Below are 16,606 nucleotides of genomic sequence, written 5' to 3'. Positions count from 1 at the left end.
ATTAACATACTAATGGTTGTTAAAGAGTTTAAACTTTGTTAACGTAGGAGCAGTTCAATGCACATACTTGGTATTTTCTTGACAATTCTTCAGAGAGTAAAATGCATCTGTTCCTGAGATTTAATCTCCAAACAAATTGGTAACTGTAATTCCTGCAGGGATTGAGTGGAGCTTGGATAATGATGCATCCAATGCTGCAGTTGTTGTTGCAAGTGAAGCTCATGCTATTACTTTGGCTGTTGAAGGTTTGTTGGGTGTTGTCTTTACAGTGGCTACTTTGACTGATGAAGCTGTGGATGTTGGGGAGGTAACCGTTGCTCACTTCTGTTTTTCTGTGTGTGTGGAGGCTCCTTTTGATTTCTCAAGATAGGGTGTCATATGGTTACTGATAAGATTATCATTGTACTAATCCCTTTTTGGACAACCAGCTTGATTCCCCTAGATGCGACTCTGACCCACCTGTGAAATGTACCGGGAAACTTGCAGCTCTATGTATTGCAATGGTTGACTCAATGTGGTTGACAATACTTGATGCATTGTCCCTAATATTGACGAGGTATAGTTAATTTGTAACATCATTATGTTTCTAGGAAATGTTTGGTTTCTCCATCCCTCATCTGAATTCACTGTGAAAGGTCACAAGGAGAGGCCATTGTATTGGAGATATTAAAAGGATACCAAGCATTCACTCAGGTAACCATACTTTTTACATATTATGTAACGGATTTTTTTTTTGGTTTCAAGAACTTGTTAACTTGTTCATGTTCTTCTTCTGATTCTTTTAATACATTGATTTAGTTCATTCCTGTTATTTGGATAAGGCATCTTGTGCTGTTAAGTGGACTATGACTTAAAGATGCTTATGGTTGTGTTGTTGTTGATACTTTATTAGTCTCTTTCTGAGAAATCAGTCTTCTTCCAAATCACAGCTCTGCTTTTTCTTATCTTGAATTAATTGCTTTGCCATATGCTTAACAGTATGCAATGATGCTTTTTATGATTACTATACAGGCATGTGGTGTCCTCTATGCTGTAGAACCGTTAAATTCTTTTCTAGCCTCCCTTTGCAAATTTACAATCAATATCCCCAGTGAAGCTGAAAGGAGGAGGTAATTGATTACTACATGTGAAGCATATGGATATGATGCTTTCTACTGATGTTTTCCTGCTGGACTTGTTTATCTTTAGCTTTTGTTCTGATATCATGATGATAAGGCTTGCTTGTTTATATGAGTGCCATCACTATTGTCTCTTGTATCTGTTGTTCCTGGACCCTATGCAGATACTATGTGAATTCTTTCTTCATTTGCTTATTTTTTTTTTAATAATAAATTTTGGAATAGATGGCTTGTGAAAGTCTAAAATGGAGCAGTGCCTGCTTTTGACATTATATTGGATACAAGTGTCTTCTTGATACACTTGAACAGGTTTCTAATATTGCTTCTTCTGTAAACAACTTGATATGATGTAAATTGCCCGCATGTTAAATATTTAACAATTGTATTTGGCCTTAGCATAAAAAATAATGCCACACAAAATATAGTAATAGGGGATTATATTGTTGTCTGTGCTAGTGAAAAGTAAAAATTGTTATGCGACTTCTTTGACTGTTGACGGTGAAGCTATAGGTCTTAAATTTCAATTTAATTTCAATTTTGACTAAAATTTCAGGGCTTCAAATGTACAGATATTTTGATTTTTTTTTAAACGATGGAAAATAATTGTAAAGCGTGAATTTTTTATTTTATATTATTATTAATAAAACTTCGGAAACTGTTAATGGGCATAATAATGCAAGATTTAGGGCCAAAATATTATAAACATGATGACAGTTATATGTGTTCTATGGCGCAATAATAGTAACATAATAACCATACTAACATGTTCATATTTAATTAATTAAATGACATTTAAAATCTGTTAAACATTAGTTATTATGATAATACAAAGTATTTGTGCTCAAAAGGCCAAATAAAATGTTTTAGCTAATATCCTAGCTCATTTTTGCTATTTTGGGAATTATAGTCCATATCTTTCTTGTAATAATCTTTATTTACAATAAAAGAAGATTTATTAAGGCGAATTTCAATTTGAGTTGTAGATCTCAAATTTTAATTTCGAGGAAATTTTGTTCTGTAGTTAAAGTTTTTGTGAATTTCGTTCAGATCTTGAGGTTTTTTCAATAAATTTTAAATGATTTGTGGAAATTTTGTAAAATGGAAGCTGTTTTGACTTCAAGTGTGGAGGAAAGCAGAAACTTCACTATTTTTTTGGAGATTTATGACTAGCTATAGTCTATTTTTCGTTGAAAAATCCAGGTAAAGCTATCTTGTTCAGTATGCTTATAGAAGCATTAAAGTAAAAAAGGAAAGAAAAGAAAGAATGTGTAAGTTCAGTTCCTTAAAATCTCTCACATTGGAGGGGAGAGAGTTGGTGCAAGTATTTGTCCTGATCCTCCACTATCCTACATGCCCTCTTGTTTCTTCAAATTGATCATGAGTAATTTACACTCTTCTGCACATGGATGCACATCTGCACTGTGCTTGCACAAACCACCTCTCTATAAAAATGCAAAACTAATTGGTGACAATTTCTGTTATTTTCATCATCTGGATCATCTTGTATTGCAATTCAAACATATCTATGTTTCTTAGATGGTTTTTATTGTATATGCTATACATTAATTTTTTGCACTTACCATCTCTATTAAGAAATTTTACCAAGTGTGTCAGCCTCAACTTTTTTTTCTTGATAAAGTTAACATTTTGTCTTATAATTGACATTTCAGTAGTGCTTTGCAATCTCCTGGGTCAAAACGCTCTGAACCATTGGTTGACCAGAGGGATAGCATTGTTCTTACTCCCAAGAATGTACAGGTATTTAATTAATTTTTGTCTGTGGTGCTCTTGGTCCTAGCATGATAGCTTTTACTGCTGTATATTTGTGTTTGAATTTATCAATTTATCCAACAAAAGTATGCTTGTGTTTGAATAATTGAATTATTTTATTTGCCAATTATATTTAGTTCTAACTGTTCCACTATCCTATTTTTTTTTGGTTGTGCTTGATTATCACTCTTATGTAATTCAGGCCTTGAGGACTCTCTTTAACATAGCTCATCGGTTACATAATGTCTTGGGCCCTTCCTGGGTTTTGGTATGTGTTGCTTTTTGTTTTTTCTTATGAATATAGCTATTGTTTTCTAATTTTTCTTTTTGTGCATATTATTCACAGGTATTGGAAACTCTAGCAGCCCTAGATCGAGCAATCCATTCTCCACATGCTACAACACAGGTACTTAATGGAAACATTCATTTTTAATGCAGTGCCCTGCTAGAAATGTTTGTTCTTATTGTCCAGCCCTTATTGGTCTTACTTGCATTGGGAAAGGATGCTAAATGGAAATTGGTTGTCTTGTCAATATGTCATAGTGTGTGCCCTTGTTTTAAAATTATGTAAGAAACGGATGTTTTTAGAAATCATTCTAGAGATTTATTTCGAGCAAGGACCATGGATATGTTCATGTTTTATCTTGTGGATTGGAAGTTTACATTACGGGCTGCCTAAAGTGGACTTGCTTTTGGTGTGGGATCTTGGGGGATGGATAATGAAAGAGGTTTGTTATCGTGTCTATGACACCCTTCCCGTCCTACCCAGCTGTAAGAAATGGGAACATTTTTTGAATCATAACCTGGTTCATTATGTTCCACCTTGCCTGTGGTCCCTTAAGAGTTCTGCTATTGATACGGTATAATTCCTTCATTTGCTAGAAGGCCCCTCAAGACGAAACAATCCCAATTTCACTTAATACTCATTCCTGAGACCTATACAAACAAAAATTTTCTAGCTCCTTGAACTAGTCATATTAATAATCAGGATGCCTTTATTTCTTGAACTCTAAATTAACTCTATCATCATTACCTGATTTAGAAGTAGGTTGGATAAATAGCTGGAGTCATCTATGAAATGCGAACTGTAAGAGTAGCGGACAGAACTGAAGGTAGTGCCAGTGTCCAGAAATCCCTTTTGCTTTTTCATAGTATCCAAGTGAGACATTGGTCAATGATGATGTTAAATTTTCTTTTGTTCCTGTACTATAATCAGTTTCACTAACCATTCCTTGCCATGCATGAAATTTTTTTTTTTGAAGTGCCTGGGGCTTCCTATTGGTGTTTCCTCTTGTAAATTGTTCTATTCTCATCTGAACAGATCTTTCCATTCGTTTTCTCTCACCAATAGATTGGGGTGAGCTAAAGTTCATTCAAAGGTAGTGACTGTTGTGTGGATTTCCATCTTAATAGAGTTGAAACCAATGATCTGTTAGAGGTTTGATGACTATACTTAGCTTTATCTCTAGATATATGTATTCTGTGCCATGGTAGTGATGAGGTCATGCTTATTTTTTTTTTGCACTGCCCCTTAGTGTGATGGCTATGGAACAAGTTTTTTGGTTTATTGGGGGAATGTAGGGTGAGTCCCTATTCTTTGGAGGCTTTCTTGGTGATTGATTTTAAAGGTTCCGGAAGGTGTAAAAGTGGAGCATTTGGTATTGGTGTTCTATTTTTCCTGTTATTTGGGTTTGTTAGATTACGACAATGTCTAAAAGCTTAAGTCGTTTGGTTCTGGACCAACAATGTATATCAAACTTTAATGCTACCCCGCATGTGTAGCCTGATTGCACATGGAGGGGAATAAATGATAAATAATACCTATTACAGGGAATAAGATAATTTTTAACCACCACACAAGAAACATGGCCAACAAGATCAGAGTTTGGGGTCTCCTAGCAACCATAGCGTTGATACCATGTTAAGGAACCACTCAAAGCTTAAGCTGCTAGGTTTTGGGCAAACTGCCTATATCAACCTTTAACAGGGTTTACTGGATGGAAAGAAATGCTTGAATTTGTTGAGATCATGGGCCTTCTGTGGAAATGCTTTGGGATTGGATTGTGCTTTTAGCATCTTTGTGGGTGTTCTCTCGGGGTTGTCTTGGCAATACAGGTTTTTTGGCATCCAATGGGATTGGCTTGCTATTTTGACTTGGTCTTGAGAATTTTTGTATTTTTGTTTTCCTTGTTCATTTATTGAGGAAACCTCATGCTCTTTGTACAAATTGTACATTCTTCTTATTGTTTTTCTTTTTTTTTGGGGTAAGAAAATAAAATTTTTTAGAGGAAGAAAGAATATACAAGGCAGAGGACCAGAATTCCATGAATCAAAGGAAAAAAAAAAATACAAAAAGGACAACAGTCATAAAATAATGAACATAATGAAGATTGCAAGTCATTCTGAATATGATACAGTGGAACTCTCATAAAAGCACTCATGCCCATGGGGAGGTGTTGAAGACCACCCCCTTCCAAAGCTGGGAGGATTTTACCAAAAAAATTCTCAAACTCCTCTCTAACTAAGTGCACTACAAGATGGCCTTCAAGTTACGACTCCACTAAATTCGAAGCTTGATATACATTGTTGGTCCATGACCTAACACCTTAAGCTTTTAGGTAAAGTGATAACTTAACATGGTATTGGAGCTGGTTAGCAGGAGGTCCTAGGTTGTAGTCTTGTTGGCTGCATTTATTGTGTGGCGTTTTAAAAAGAATTATTGCATTTCCTATGATAGTTATTATTTATTGTGTGCTTATCTTTCCACGTGCTATCAGGCTGCTTGTGCAGTGGAGTGTTAAAATTTGACACACATTGTTGGCCCAAAACCTAACAGCTTAAGCTTTTAGGTAAAGTGGTAATCTAACAAAATCTAATAATAAATAAGAAGTATCTGTACTAAAGTGCTTGGACTAACCCAACATTCTTCCACAACGATATCAAAAAGGTAATTTAATAATCTCCAAGTAAATGATCAATGCAAAACAAGATGGGCAGCTTTCTCACTACTCTCCTAACAAGCCTCAAATAAGAGGATTTACAAGAGAAAATACATGGACTATCAGAATAACATCTCATATCCTAAGAAAGATGAATTGATAAGAATCAGGCATTGGTCTCAAGGAACTGAACTCGTTACTTCTCTATCATTCAAATTGAAAAAGAAAGTCCAAGAAAGATTAATGTCATCAGACTCTAGAAATGTGAAGGAGGAGCATCATGAATGTTTGAAAGACTGACTAAATGAGGAAAAGCATCACAGAAAGGCCTATCCCCTGTCTACACATCCTCCCACAAACAAAATCTCCTCCTATATCAAGTCAAAGAAATTAAAGTGGTAAGAATTAGGACCTAATTAAGTCATAGAGCAATCTTGAATTTGACATCTGACTAGAGAAGCAGAGAGAGAGAGATCCTGTGCACTCAGATTCAACCCAATCAAAGTGGATATAAACAAGTAAATCTTGAGACGGACAACTTCAGAAATCTGTAAAAGAGTTAGAAATTCTTAAAACCCCATAGACCATGTTTAAGGAACAATAGTTGCATCAGCAACATCTCTCTGCATTGTTTTGAATTTGTCCTTCATAACCATGTTTTGCTTTTTTTATTTCCCTTTTTCACAAGTTAATTGAGTTGGAGCAGGCTAAGGGATATTCACTCGAGCTTTTTGAGTTAGGAGTTACAGGTAATTGAAAAAAAAAGGTTGTTTAGGTGGGTTGGGTGCAGCACTAGGTTATTTGGTTTGATGATGGGAAATGAGGATCAATTTGTTAATAGGTTAAGATGATTGTAGGATGAAAACTCAATAGGATGTTGGTAATGGTGAGTCGGTGACGGAGGATTATGGCTGGCAAATATTTTATCAATGAAGGTTAAGAAAATTTCCGGAGGCAATGGTAGCAACAGAAAGGCTGGTTGGTGATGGATGGAACAACAGAGTAACCTTTAGGAATTTTTCTATGGTCCACTGTAGATGGCAGTCATGAAGAATGTTTACGGTGTCAACTGGAGGTCATGTGAATGTGCTACCTGCCCCTTTTCAAAATTTGTGTGAGTGGCTTGTAGATGAGATAAATTGGCAAGGGATTTCTTGTGCTTAGGACTCAGTAATCATGATAGAGATCATGTTGTTAGCTGGGTGACTGAGCAGATCCAAATATGAGGGAGGTCTGGGTCTAGGCAGTTTGGTGTACAAAAACATTTCCTTGGTTGGGGATTGGTTTCGAGGCTTCCCTTTTGGACCTGAATTACATTGGCAGAGGGCAATTAGCTGTAAATTTGAACTTCTTCGAAACAGATGGGATGCTAAAGTTGGTGTTAATATCACTTATTAGAGTCTTTGGAAACTTGTGTCTCAAATTTATCACTCTTTTCCCCCGCATGTTTGGTAATTGGTACAATGTTGGTAATGGGGAGAAATTTGCTTCTGGGAGAATCATTGGTTAGGGGAGACTCTTTTGGCTATTACATATTGCTGCCTCTATGCTGTATGATTATATCTTCATTCATGATTCCTCTATATCTGCTTTCTTGCACTTGCAAGAGGGTGTGCACTTTTGGGATTTTCACTTTTAGGGAACCTAAATGTGAGAGAGATCAGCAAGCTTGCCTCACTTGCTCAATTTGCTTCATTCCTTTCAGCTCCAATCGGGAAGTGACAAAAGAGTTTAGGGTGTGGATTCCTTTACGAATTCTTCTTGTAAATATTTCTTATTTCATTTGATTCATGCTCCTAGTACTATTCCTTTTGCTCTGTATTCTTTCATTTGGAAAGCCAAAGCCCCTTTGTAGGCCAAGGCCTTTTTTTTTGTGGGCAGTGATAATAAACAATAACAAAACCAAGCCTTAACAAATGGTCTTAAATTTCCGTGAAATTATCGAAATTTCTGTAGAAATTTCGGTTTCCGTCACCCTCGAAATTGAAATGGAAGTCGATTTCCATCTTGCATAATTTCCATGGAAATCTCAACGAATCATCTAAATTTATTGGAATCTCGAAATTTTAACGTAACTTGTCGAAATTTTAACTATGCAATGAAATTTCCTCGGAAATCAAATGAGAGATTTAGGAGTGAAGTGAAATATTTCTCTTAATTTATTTTATTTATTTTTATCAAAACAAAATATTATTACAAGTGCTCTTGAAATTATATGAAAAAATAAACTTACAACAACATTTCATCCATTCATGTCTAAATTATCAATATTTGTATAATAAATAATATTTAAATGATTTATGAATTTCATTTGTATGTATTGAATATGTTTAATTTACATTATCTTACAAATACGTTTGATACACATACTATATTACAAATTTTTCAACTCATACACAACATATATGTATTTAACTTGTAATATATTTGTCCTAAAACTTACATTATCATGTCTTTTAACCATTTCTAAAGTTTCACGAAGGATTCCATGTTTTACTATTGATTTCCATCATTTTTTCAAACCGAAATCAAAATTGACATCGAAATTGAAATTTCCATTCTTTTGGAGCTTCGAAATCTTAGTCAAAATCGAAATTTAAGACCTTGAATACCAATGACTTGCTTCAGAAATGCAGACCTAACAAGTTTTTATCACCGATATGTGTTCTCTGTTTTAAGAGTGGAGAAACCTGGTCACTTTGTTCTTACATTGTCATTTCTGTTGGACCTATGTAGTAAATTTTTTGGTACTTATGGAGAGAGTTGGGTTGTGCCTTTCTTCCCTGGAAGCGTTTTGTGCTTTGTTGTGTTAAGGGGTTTTGAAAGGGAAGGAGAGAGGCACTGTGGCAATGCTCAAATTTGCCTATCTTCTGGCGTATTTAGATGGAGAGAAATGCCCAAATTTTAATTATACCTCTTAACTTTCTTTGGAACATAGTGGTGCTTCTCACATTGCTGTGGGCTTTGGTGAATAGTTTCTTTCAGATTTTACCACTGGCAGATCTACAGCGGAACTGTGGGTTGCTTTGCTGTAGTAGATCTGTTTTCTAATCTTTTTTTTTTCCCTCTGGTTTTCTGGTTTGTTCTTTTTTCTGTTTTTTCAGGACTTATCTCTCTCTCTCTCTCTCTCTCTCTCTCTCTCTCTCTCTCCTCACCCCCCTCCCTTTTTCTTGTTGTACTCTTTTTTCTCCCTCTCTATTTTGGCTTCAACTGTGGCAGTATTGGGCTTTTTATGGCTTCAGGTTCATTCTCTGTTATATTTTGGAAAACTAGGGTTTGAGGAGAAAGATTGTTGGTTCGCGATGCAGGGTTGATCTAGGCAGATTGGGTGTTGAGCAGATTCTTCTTCTGACAAATTAACTGAAGATGGTGGTGTTGGTCAACTATGTATGTTGAACAAAGGTGGAATAATGTGGCTTACAGATGGATTGTTCCAGCCATGGTGATGATGGTAGTGCTATGGCAGAGGCTGCAGCATCAGTGGTCACGTCAATACCATATTGGTGGAAGACACTCAAGCCCCTCAACAGTTGACAAAATTTATTAAATCCCTAATTTTCAATTTGAATTTTAACTTTAGTTTCAATGTGAAAGTTGGCTATATCTCAATACAAACAAGAAGCCTAGACTAGTTCCCAAAACTAGACAGGAAACTTTTCCAAATAAATCTCTTAAAAGTAAGGGTAAAATACACTGACCTCTTCTGAGATTTGACAAAAAGATATGGTCCTCCTTTGAGGTTTCAATAATTCTAGGGATTTCTCCCAAGGTCACAAATTCCATAGACCTTCACTAAGGTTTGCAGAAAGTCACACATCTCCCCTTATATTTTCTAAAAAGACAAGCCTCTTGAGGAGTATAACCGTATAACTATTCAGGGATGTCTTTTGAATTTTTGAAATCTTAAAGGAGGTCCATGGGATTTTTGAAACCTCGAAAGAAGTCCGTGTTTTTTTACCAAACCTTAAGCGAGGTTTGCCCTAAAAGCAAAATAAAAATAAAAATAAAAATAAAAATTTAAGATTTACTGAGTTTCCCAAAATAAAAATTAGGCTTGTTCATTTGGATCTATTTCTTGTCCCATTTGTGTGTAGATTGTACAAAAAATGTTTTAAAGGTGAAGGCCTAAGGCAAGGTGTTTTAACCCTTATGAGGCAAGGGGTAAGCCTTACAGTGTGGGGGCATAAAGTTTCACAAATTTTGCTTTGTCGATAAAAAATATGTAAATAAGTTACATATATCTTTAAAAATAAAAAAAATTCAAAAATTACAGATAAAATTAAAAGATTCAAGTATAATATGTAAACTATCTGTTGGCCATTCAAAAAATATTAACTTGAATTCATTAATTAAAATTCATGCCTGGAGATAGTTTGACCAATGTTTTTAAAGCGAAGACGCAAGCCTTAAGGCTTTGGGGTGTACGCCTTTTGAGTATTTTATAATTTTTATAAAAATATGTAAATAAATTGTGTATTTTGGAAATAAAGAAAAAATCACAAATATAATGTAAAAAAAAAAATCAAATATAATTTGCAAATTATTTGTTGGCTGTTCAAAAATTGCTAACTTGAATTCATTATGTAAATTGGGACAAGAGATAGCTATATATTACAAAGTTCAAATTATTTTCATGATCTAAAATGCAAACCTCAATTATTTTGGAAAGGTTGAGGTTCAAGAGCTTAATATTAATTGACTGTGATGGTGGTTTGCTTATAGCTGAGATTCCTGAGCAATATGGATATGTTCATGATTTCTGTGATGTTCTCAGGGACCTATCATATGTGCATCCTGCCCCGTTGGAAAGATTGGAGGGGGTTCCTATTTTTGAGAATAATGGGTTGGAAGGAGAGCTTAGGTGAACGGTAAGGTTGTCGCCGTGTGACCTCGAGGTCACGGGTTTGAGGCGTGGAAACAACCTCTTGAAAAAATGCAAGGTAAGGTTGAGTATGATAGACCCATTGTGGTCTGCCCATTCCCCAGACTCCGCATATGCAGGAGCTTTGTGCACCGGGCTGCCATTTTTTTGTTTTTTTATAATTAACTGCAGTAAATGATACACCAGTGGAGGTGATTTCTAGGAAGGATGTAGAAGCCCAGGATATAATGGATAAATTGGATTTAAAAATGTGTAATGCTGGTGGAATTGAAGTGCGCTTTGTGGGGTAAGTACAAGGCGAAGAAGGGTCAGAGGGAGCTTGCAAATTTAAAGTGCCCAGTGAATTATGATGGAAAGGGATTGAAAAGGGGTTTTCTTGGTTAGGAGTACTTTTTAGTTATTCTTTATTTGTTATTTTTTAATTTTCATAATAATAATAATAATAATAATAATTATTATTATTATTTGTTTTGTTTCTGTTTTTTATTTTTTCAGGTAGACCTCTTGTCCCCTTAGGTTATAACTTCTCTTTCTCAATCTAATATACCTTCTTTTATTATCTTAAAAAAATATATTAACTCATATTAGGACATTCATTTTGTTATAAACATGTGGTTAGAACTTTCTAACCAAATCTAAATTGAGATTCAAACACGCATAATGCGTAAGCCTCCTTCTGTATAAATGTGTACATCTCAGGATATAATGCGTTGGCTGTTTAGGGATTTTATATTTTAGAGTGAGCCTCAAAGCGTTTTGGGCATGCCTCTTCTTGAGGCGAGCCTTGATTGAGCCTACAATCAAAGTGTGCGGGTTATTAGGCATGAGCTTTTTAAACATTGATGCAAAATGTGTGTGTTATGAGGCATGGGCAATTTATTTTGGATGATTGCAATTGCCTCTATGTTTTTCCAGAGTTATGCCTCCTTTGGTCTTGCCTACCATGCTGAGCATTGTGGTTGACCTGTTCTTGCTGTATGGAAGTCATACCTGTGCTGAATAATGGGAGTTTTGGTGGGCAATATGCCATTGTTTGGTGGTCCCAAAATACTTCTTAGCAGCAAAACTATTGTATTTTGGCTATAGGTTGATTGCAAAGATAGCAACTAAGGATATCCTTGTCAAGCATGTATTTCCATCAGTTTCAATTCTTAGGGAGTTGATGTTCTGTTAAAATTTTATGGCAATCTAAGTATTCTACTTTCTTCAATGTGTTTTTGTTCCAGTTAGTGACTGGGGCCATATCACTGTTAAATATACAGATTTAATGTTGATTTTTCGGTTGTTTCTTTGATTATGTTGTTTTTTTAGAAGCTTATATTATGATTTAGAAAAAGAATCTGAAAGTTCTGAAGCACTTGCATTTTATTTTCCTGGGGATTGAGTGTTTTCCTGACTAAAAGTTGGTTATATTATACATCTATTAAGAGCATCAAGAAAAATGTTTGCTTTAGTTTGGGAATGATAATTTAGTCTTTAGCAACTTGATGTCTTTAGGAGGTCTCCACAGCTGTGCTGAAGCTTACAAGGGAATCATCTGGCCAATATAGTGACTTCAATATCCTCTCTTCTTTGAATTCTCAGGTGAGCTAAGAAACATTTGAACTTTATTATTTTCATTCTTTTTCTTCCTTTTCTTTTGAGAAGTATTTTTATCTACCTTTTTCTAACCCACGATCTTTCTCTGTTTGAGAAGCTGTTTGAGAGCTCAGCTTTGATGCACATATCTGCAGTAAAATCACTTCTGTCTGCTCTGCACCAGTTGTCACATCAGTGTTTGCCTGGAACTTCAAATGGTTTTGGACAGGCATCAAGTCAAAAGATTGGAAGCATTAGCTTTTCAGTGGAAAGAATGATATCCATCCTTGTCAATAATCTTCACAGTATGTATTATAAAGGAGTTCAGTTTATTTTCTTCGTTGACTATAACATTTTTTTTAAAAAAAAATTAGCAGAAAAATGAGCCTTTATTACTTCAACTGCATTTGCTAAAATTATGATTGTGTTATTCTGCATGGACATTACTTGTTTTGAGTGGTTTGTATTGAACATGTTGTTCTTAGCTTCTTTTTCTAACAAACATCTATTGTGCAGTATCCTTAGGTTCATTTAATGTAAATTTAAGAAAATTAATGTTGTTGAACTCATAATATTTTTCTATTTTATGAATGGTTTTGCTTCTTATTCCATCAATAATGACCTTATTTGCTGAGTGTTGCAGGTTTATAGTGTTATAAGTGCCATTTTTTGTACGAGTATCTTGATTGAATATTTAGATGTCCAGGGTGTGCATATTTAAGACAAAAAAATTGGTAAAAGAATCCTTTCAGGTGTCTGGTCAAGGCATAAATAGGTTGTGGATAGGCATTGCTGAGATATATTTCTGTGGCTGTTAATAGAATGCGAGATGGAATAACATTAATGGAGGTCTTACCGACGGTGGTGAATATAATTATGACTGCTGCGTATGCATTCTAAAGCATGATCAGAGGGAAGTGCTGATAATATGGGCAGAGATGGTTGTATAAAATTGGGTTTTTATGAGGTAGACAAAAGTTTGAAGCACTAAGTGGTAAAGTGGGTAAGATAGTAGTGAGTACAAGAAGCTGCATGTTTGCATTTTGGGCTTGGAGAGTGGGATGACTGTTCGCTGTGGAGTGTGTAAAATTTGTAAAAAAAGGTATCTTCCAATTGCAAATGAATGCTGAAATATTTAGATTAATGTGGGCAGAGATTAAAATGTAATTATTCAAAGTGCTTCAAATAATTGCCAGAATAGTCCTTTCGAATTTTTAGATTCAGTCAATCAAAGGGTGATGAAATGTTGCCCCATACAGTTGTAGAATGTGTCATAGTTGAATGGAACGGAATTGGAGTGATTCTAGGGAAGTAGGCAGGTCTTGAATCTGTGTTTATGCAATTAACATGTGTAATATCTTGAAAAATTTGTGCAATTTGAAAATGTATGTCTCACATTGATACCAAATAACATAATTACATGAAGACTATTCACATTACAATGTCTAAGAAGTTGTAAAATTATGTTGGGACTCCATTTCAGTTTAATTGAAAATAGTAAAATCTAGGTCTACCATGAGTATATTGAGATATGCTGTGATGGCATTAATCCCCTTTTCTCATATTGAGCATGTTTGGTTTCTTCTTTTTATAGGAGGATTTTTTTCCTATTTGTATGTTCTTTTGCTTTCAACGAATATATCTTCTTGTTCTATCCAAAAAAAAAAAAAAAAGATTAGATTATTCCTATGGCAACAGTGAGATGTTGTAATGACCAGATTGAGGTCCTGTTGAGGCTGTATGAAGGAAGTGATGAGTTGAGATTTTGAAGGAGGAGGGTGACCTATTACAGGAGGTTCCTGTAAAATTTGGTCCTTGACAAGGCTAGGATATGTAAGGATAATTTGGCAACTGATTGAATAAACCATCTTTCTTCATTATAACATATGAGCTTTGGGCTGGCTAGAAGGAATAGGATAACTAACAGAAGGCATAGGTGGGATGTTGGAGCAAGCACAGAATGAGGAGATGATGAAATCCATTGTGATAATTAACAAACACATATAATTTTGACAGAAATGTTTAAATAAAATGTTGTTGTTAATATCAAAATTAAATTTTTCATAAGCCCTGACAATAATTTTTAGTCTGAATAAAAATGAGATAAAATAAGAGAGACGAAACTTTGGATTTGAATCTCAAATTTGAATCTCATGGAAATTTCATTCAATTGATAAAATTTAGACAAATTTCTCTGAACTTTTGAGATTTCAACAAATTTTGGACGATTCATAGAAATTTCGATGGATATTTTGTAATATGGAAATTGACCGCCAATTCAATTTTGAGGGTGATCAAAATGGGAAATTTTGACATAAATTTGGACAATTTTGTGGAAATTTAAGACTATGGACAGTCATAAGTTTAGGTATTTGGGCACAATGTAAAAGAATTTATATGAAATAAGATTTTGGCTTAATTTTAGGGATTGTCCTTTCCTCTTGAAATTGAAATTTTCTTTTGGTTTGCGTCTGTAAGTATCTCTTGTAAGCTATTGGAGCCAGCACCAGGATTGAAATTTTAGAAACTCCATTGCTTCTCTGTTTTCTTTCCATTCCCTCTCCTCTTCTTTATTCCACATAGCCTATATTCTTTTTTCCTTACCCTCTAGTATTTTCTGCCCATTTAGTTGTCATTCACATATGATTTGGATTCCAGTATGAGAACTGAAGTTGAGCGAAACCAATTCTTCTGTAAGAAAATATTTGTGTTATGAAGTTTGTTTAAATTTTATTGTTTAAATTCTCTTTTTAGGTGTTGAATCTCTCATGTAATTGCTCATAAGAGTATTGAATTGGATTTAGTTCTCAAATGTTGAAGCTTTGATCCAATTTAGATAGTCAATATTCAGTTGTTCAGGACACCCAATGGTGCTTACTGTGGACTATAGTGGCCTAGTCTGTCTCTTTAGTTCTTGAAGATTAAGTGAAATTGGTTTAGTTCATTATTCGGCCTACTTTAATATTTTTTTTTTTCATTCTTTAATTTTTTATAGCTTTCTAATGTTAGGCACTGCTGGCGTATTCGCTTACAGCTTGTCTTAAGATAATGCTATTCACTGCCACCAACATGCCATAGCAGCTTTTTAAAAAATTTCAGCTATTCACTGCCACCAACATGCCATAACATGCCATTGCATGTGTTTCTCTGCTTTTCTTATAGGCAAGATATATTGTATTAAATGGGCACCAAGGGGTTCCACCCAGCTGCAGGAAACTGTGCCAGAGGACACAGTAAAAAAGATATACCGAAGAGAGGTCTGGTGTAAAATTTCCAGATGCTCCAGAACACACAATCAATTTTTTTTTTCTTTTTCATTTTTTTTAATGAACAGCCAGTGATATAGATTTGAAATACTGTTTGCAGATTCACAAGTGAGTACAGCATTTATACTTGAATGTGCGTGGTTTAGCTTGAATCAGTTTTTCTATTTTTAATTTGGTTTATGCTGTACAGGAGTCGAACCATTGTGGGATCAAGTTGTTGGTCATTTCCTTGAGGTGATTACAATTTACAAATATTATTTTATTATAGTTTATCATGCTTGTATCTTTTAAACTATTTTTGACGTATAAGAATGTTTTGCAGCTTGCCGATAATTCTAATCAGCAGTTACGAATTATGGCACTTGATGCATTAGATCAATCAATTTGTGCTGTTCTTGGTTTGGATCAGTTTCAGAGGCATGCATCATCGACACTTCATGGCACACCTCACGAGGTAGGCATTGTCATTATTTTAGGTTGGTGGCTGTGTTTTTTTTTTTAAAGCTGTGGATTGACGCCAGACCTCATTCTGTGTGTGTATGCGTCTCTTTCTCGAAGGGTACTATGGATACGGAGCTGAGATCACTTGAATGTGCTGTCATATCTCCTTTACGAGTCCTCTATTTTACTATTCAGAATAGTGATGTTCGCACTGGAGCTCTGAAAATTCTACTACATGTTTTAGAGGTAATTGTATACATCTAAGCAATATTCAGTCTTAATATCATTTCCTTTTGTGATTTTTTCTCTTGTTCCTATCCTTTTTCCTAGAGGCATGGGGACAAGTTGCATTACAGCTGGCCAGATATTCTTGAAATGCTAAGGTTTGTCTTTTGCCAGCGTAATTGCTTTCTATTCTCTGTGGTGCTCATACACCATTCTTGCAGTGTAAACTGTTCTTTACTCTCATTTTATTAAGGTCTGTTGCTGATGCATCAGAAAAGGAACTCATCACACTGGGATTCCAGGTTAGAAATTGAAAAAACTATTATTTCAATCCTTTAGTTAAATATAAAAGTTGTGTCTGCATATGCAAGTATGGGTGAGTGTGCG

General features: G+C 34.9%; 1 protein-coding gene across 4 annotated transcripts in view; it reads left to right on the top strand.

The window, feature by feature from the left end:
- The window catches only part of LOC131154318 (uncharacterized), a 126,522-nt gene that overhangs the window by 46,505 nt on the left and 63,411 nt on the right, over positions 1-16,606 (top strand). For all 4 annotated transcript variants that reach the window (XM_058107011.1, XM_058107014.1, XM_058107012.1 and 1 more), the window contains exons 15-28: positions 159-307; positions 429-556; positions 636-693; positions 1,012-1,109; positions 2,789-2,876; positions 3,091-3,156; positions 3,235-3,294; positions 12,207-12,293; positions 12,406-12,592; positions 15,744-15,787; positions 15,876-16,007; positions 16,112-16,240; positions 16,325-16,377; positions 16,473-16,521. In XM_058107011.1, the coding sequence (XP_057962994.1) occupies positions 159-307; positions 429-556; positions 636-693; positions 1,012-1,109; positions 2,789-2,876; positions 3,091-3,156; positions 3,235-3,294; positions 12,207-12,293; positions 12,406-12,592; positions 15,744-15,787; positions 15,876-16,007; positions 16,112-16,240; positions 16,325-16,377; positions 16,473-16,521 (1,328 nt within the window). The remainder of the gene's footprint in view (positions 1-158; positions 308-428; positions 557-635; positions 694-1,011; positions 1,110-2,788; positions 2,877-3,090; positions 3,157-3,234; positions 3,295-12,206; positions 12,294-12,405; positions 12,593-15,743; positions 15,788-15,875; positions 16,008-16,111; positions 16,241-16,324; positions 16,378-16,472; positions 16,522-16,606) is intronic.

This window comes from Malania oleifera, chromosome 4 (genome assembly GCF_029873635.1).
Source record: "Malania oleifera isolate guangnan ecotype guangnan chromosome 4, ASM2987363v1, whole genome shotgun sequence".
Lineage (NCBI taxonomy): Eukaryota > Viridiplantae > Streptophyta > Magnoliopsida > Santalales > Ximeniaceae > Malania > Malania oleifera.
This window is presented reverse-complemented; position numbering and strand designations above follow the sequence as displayed.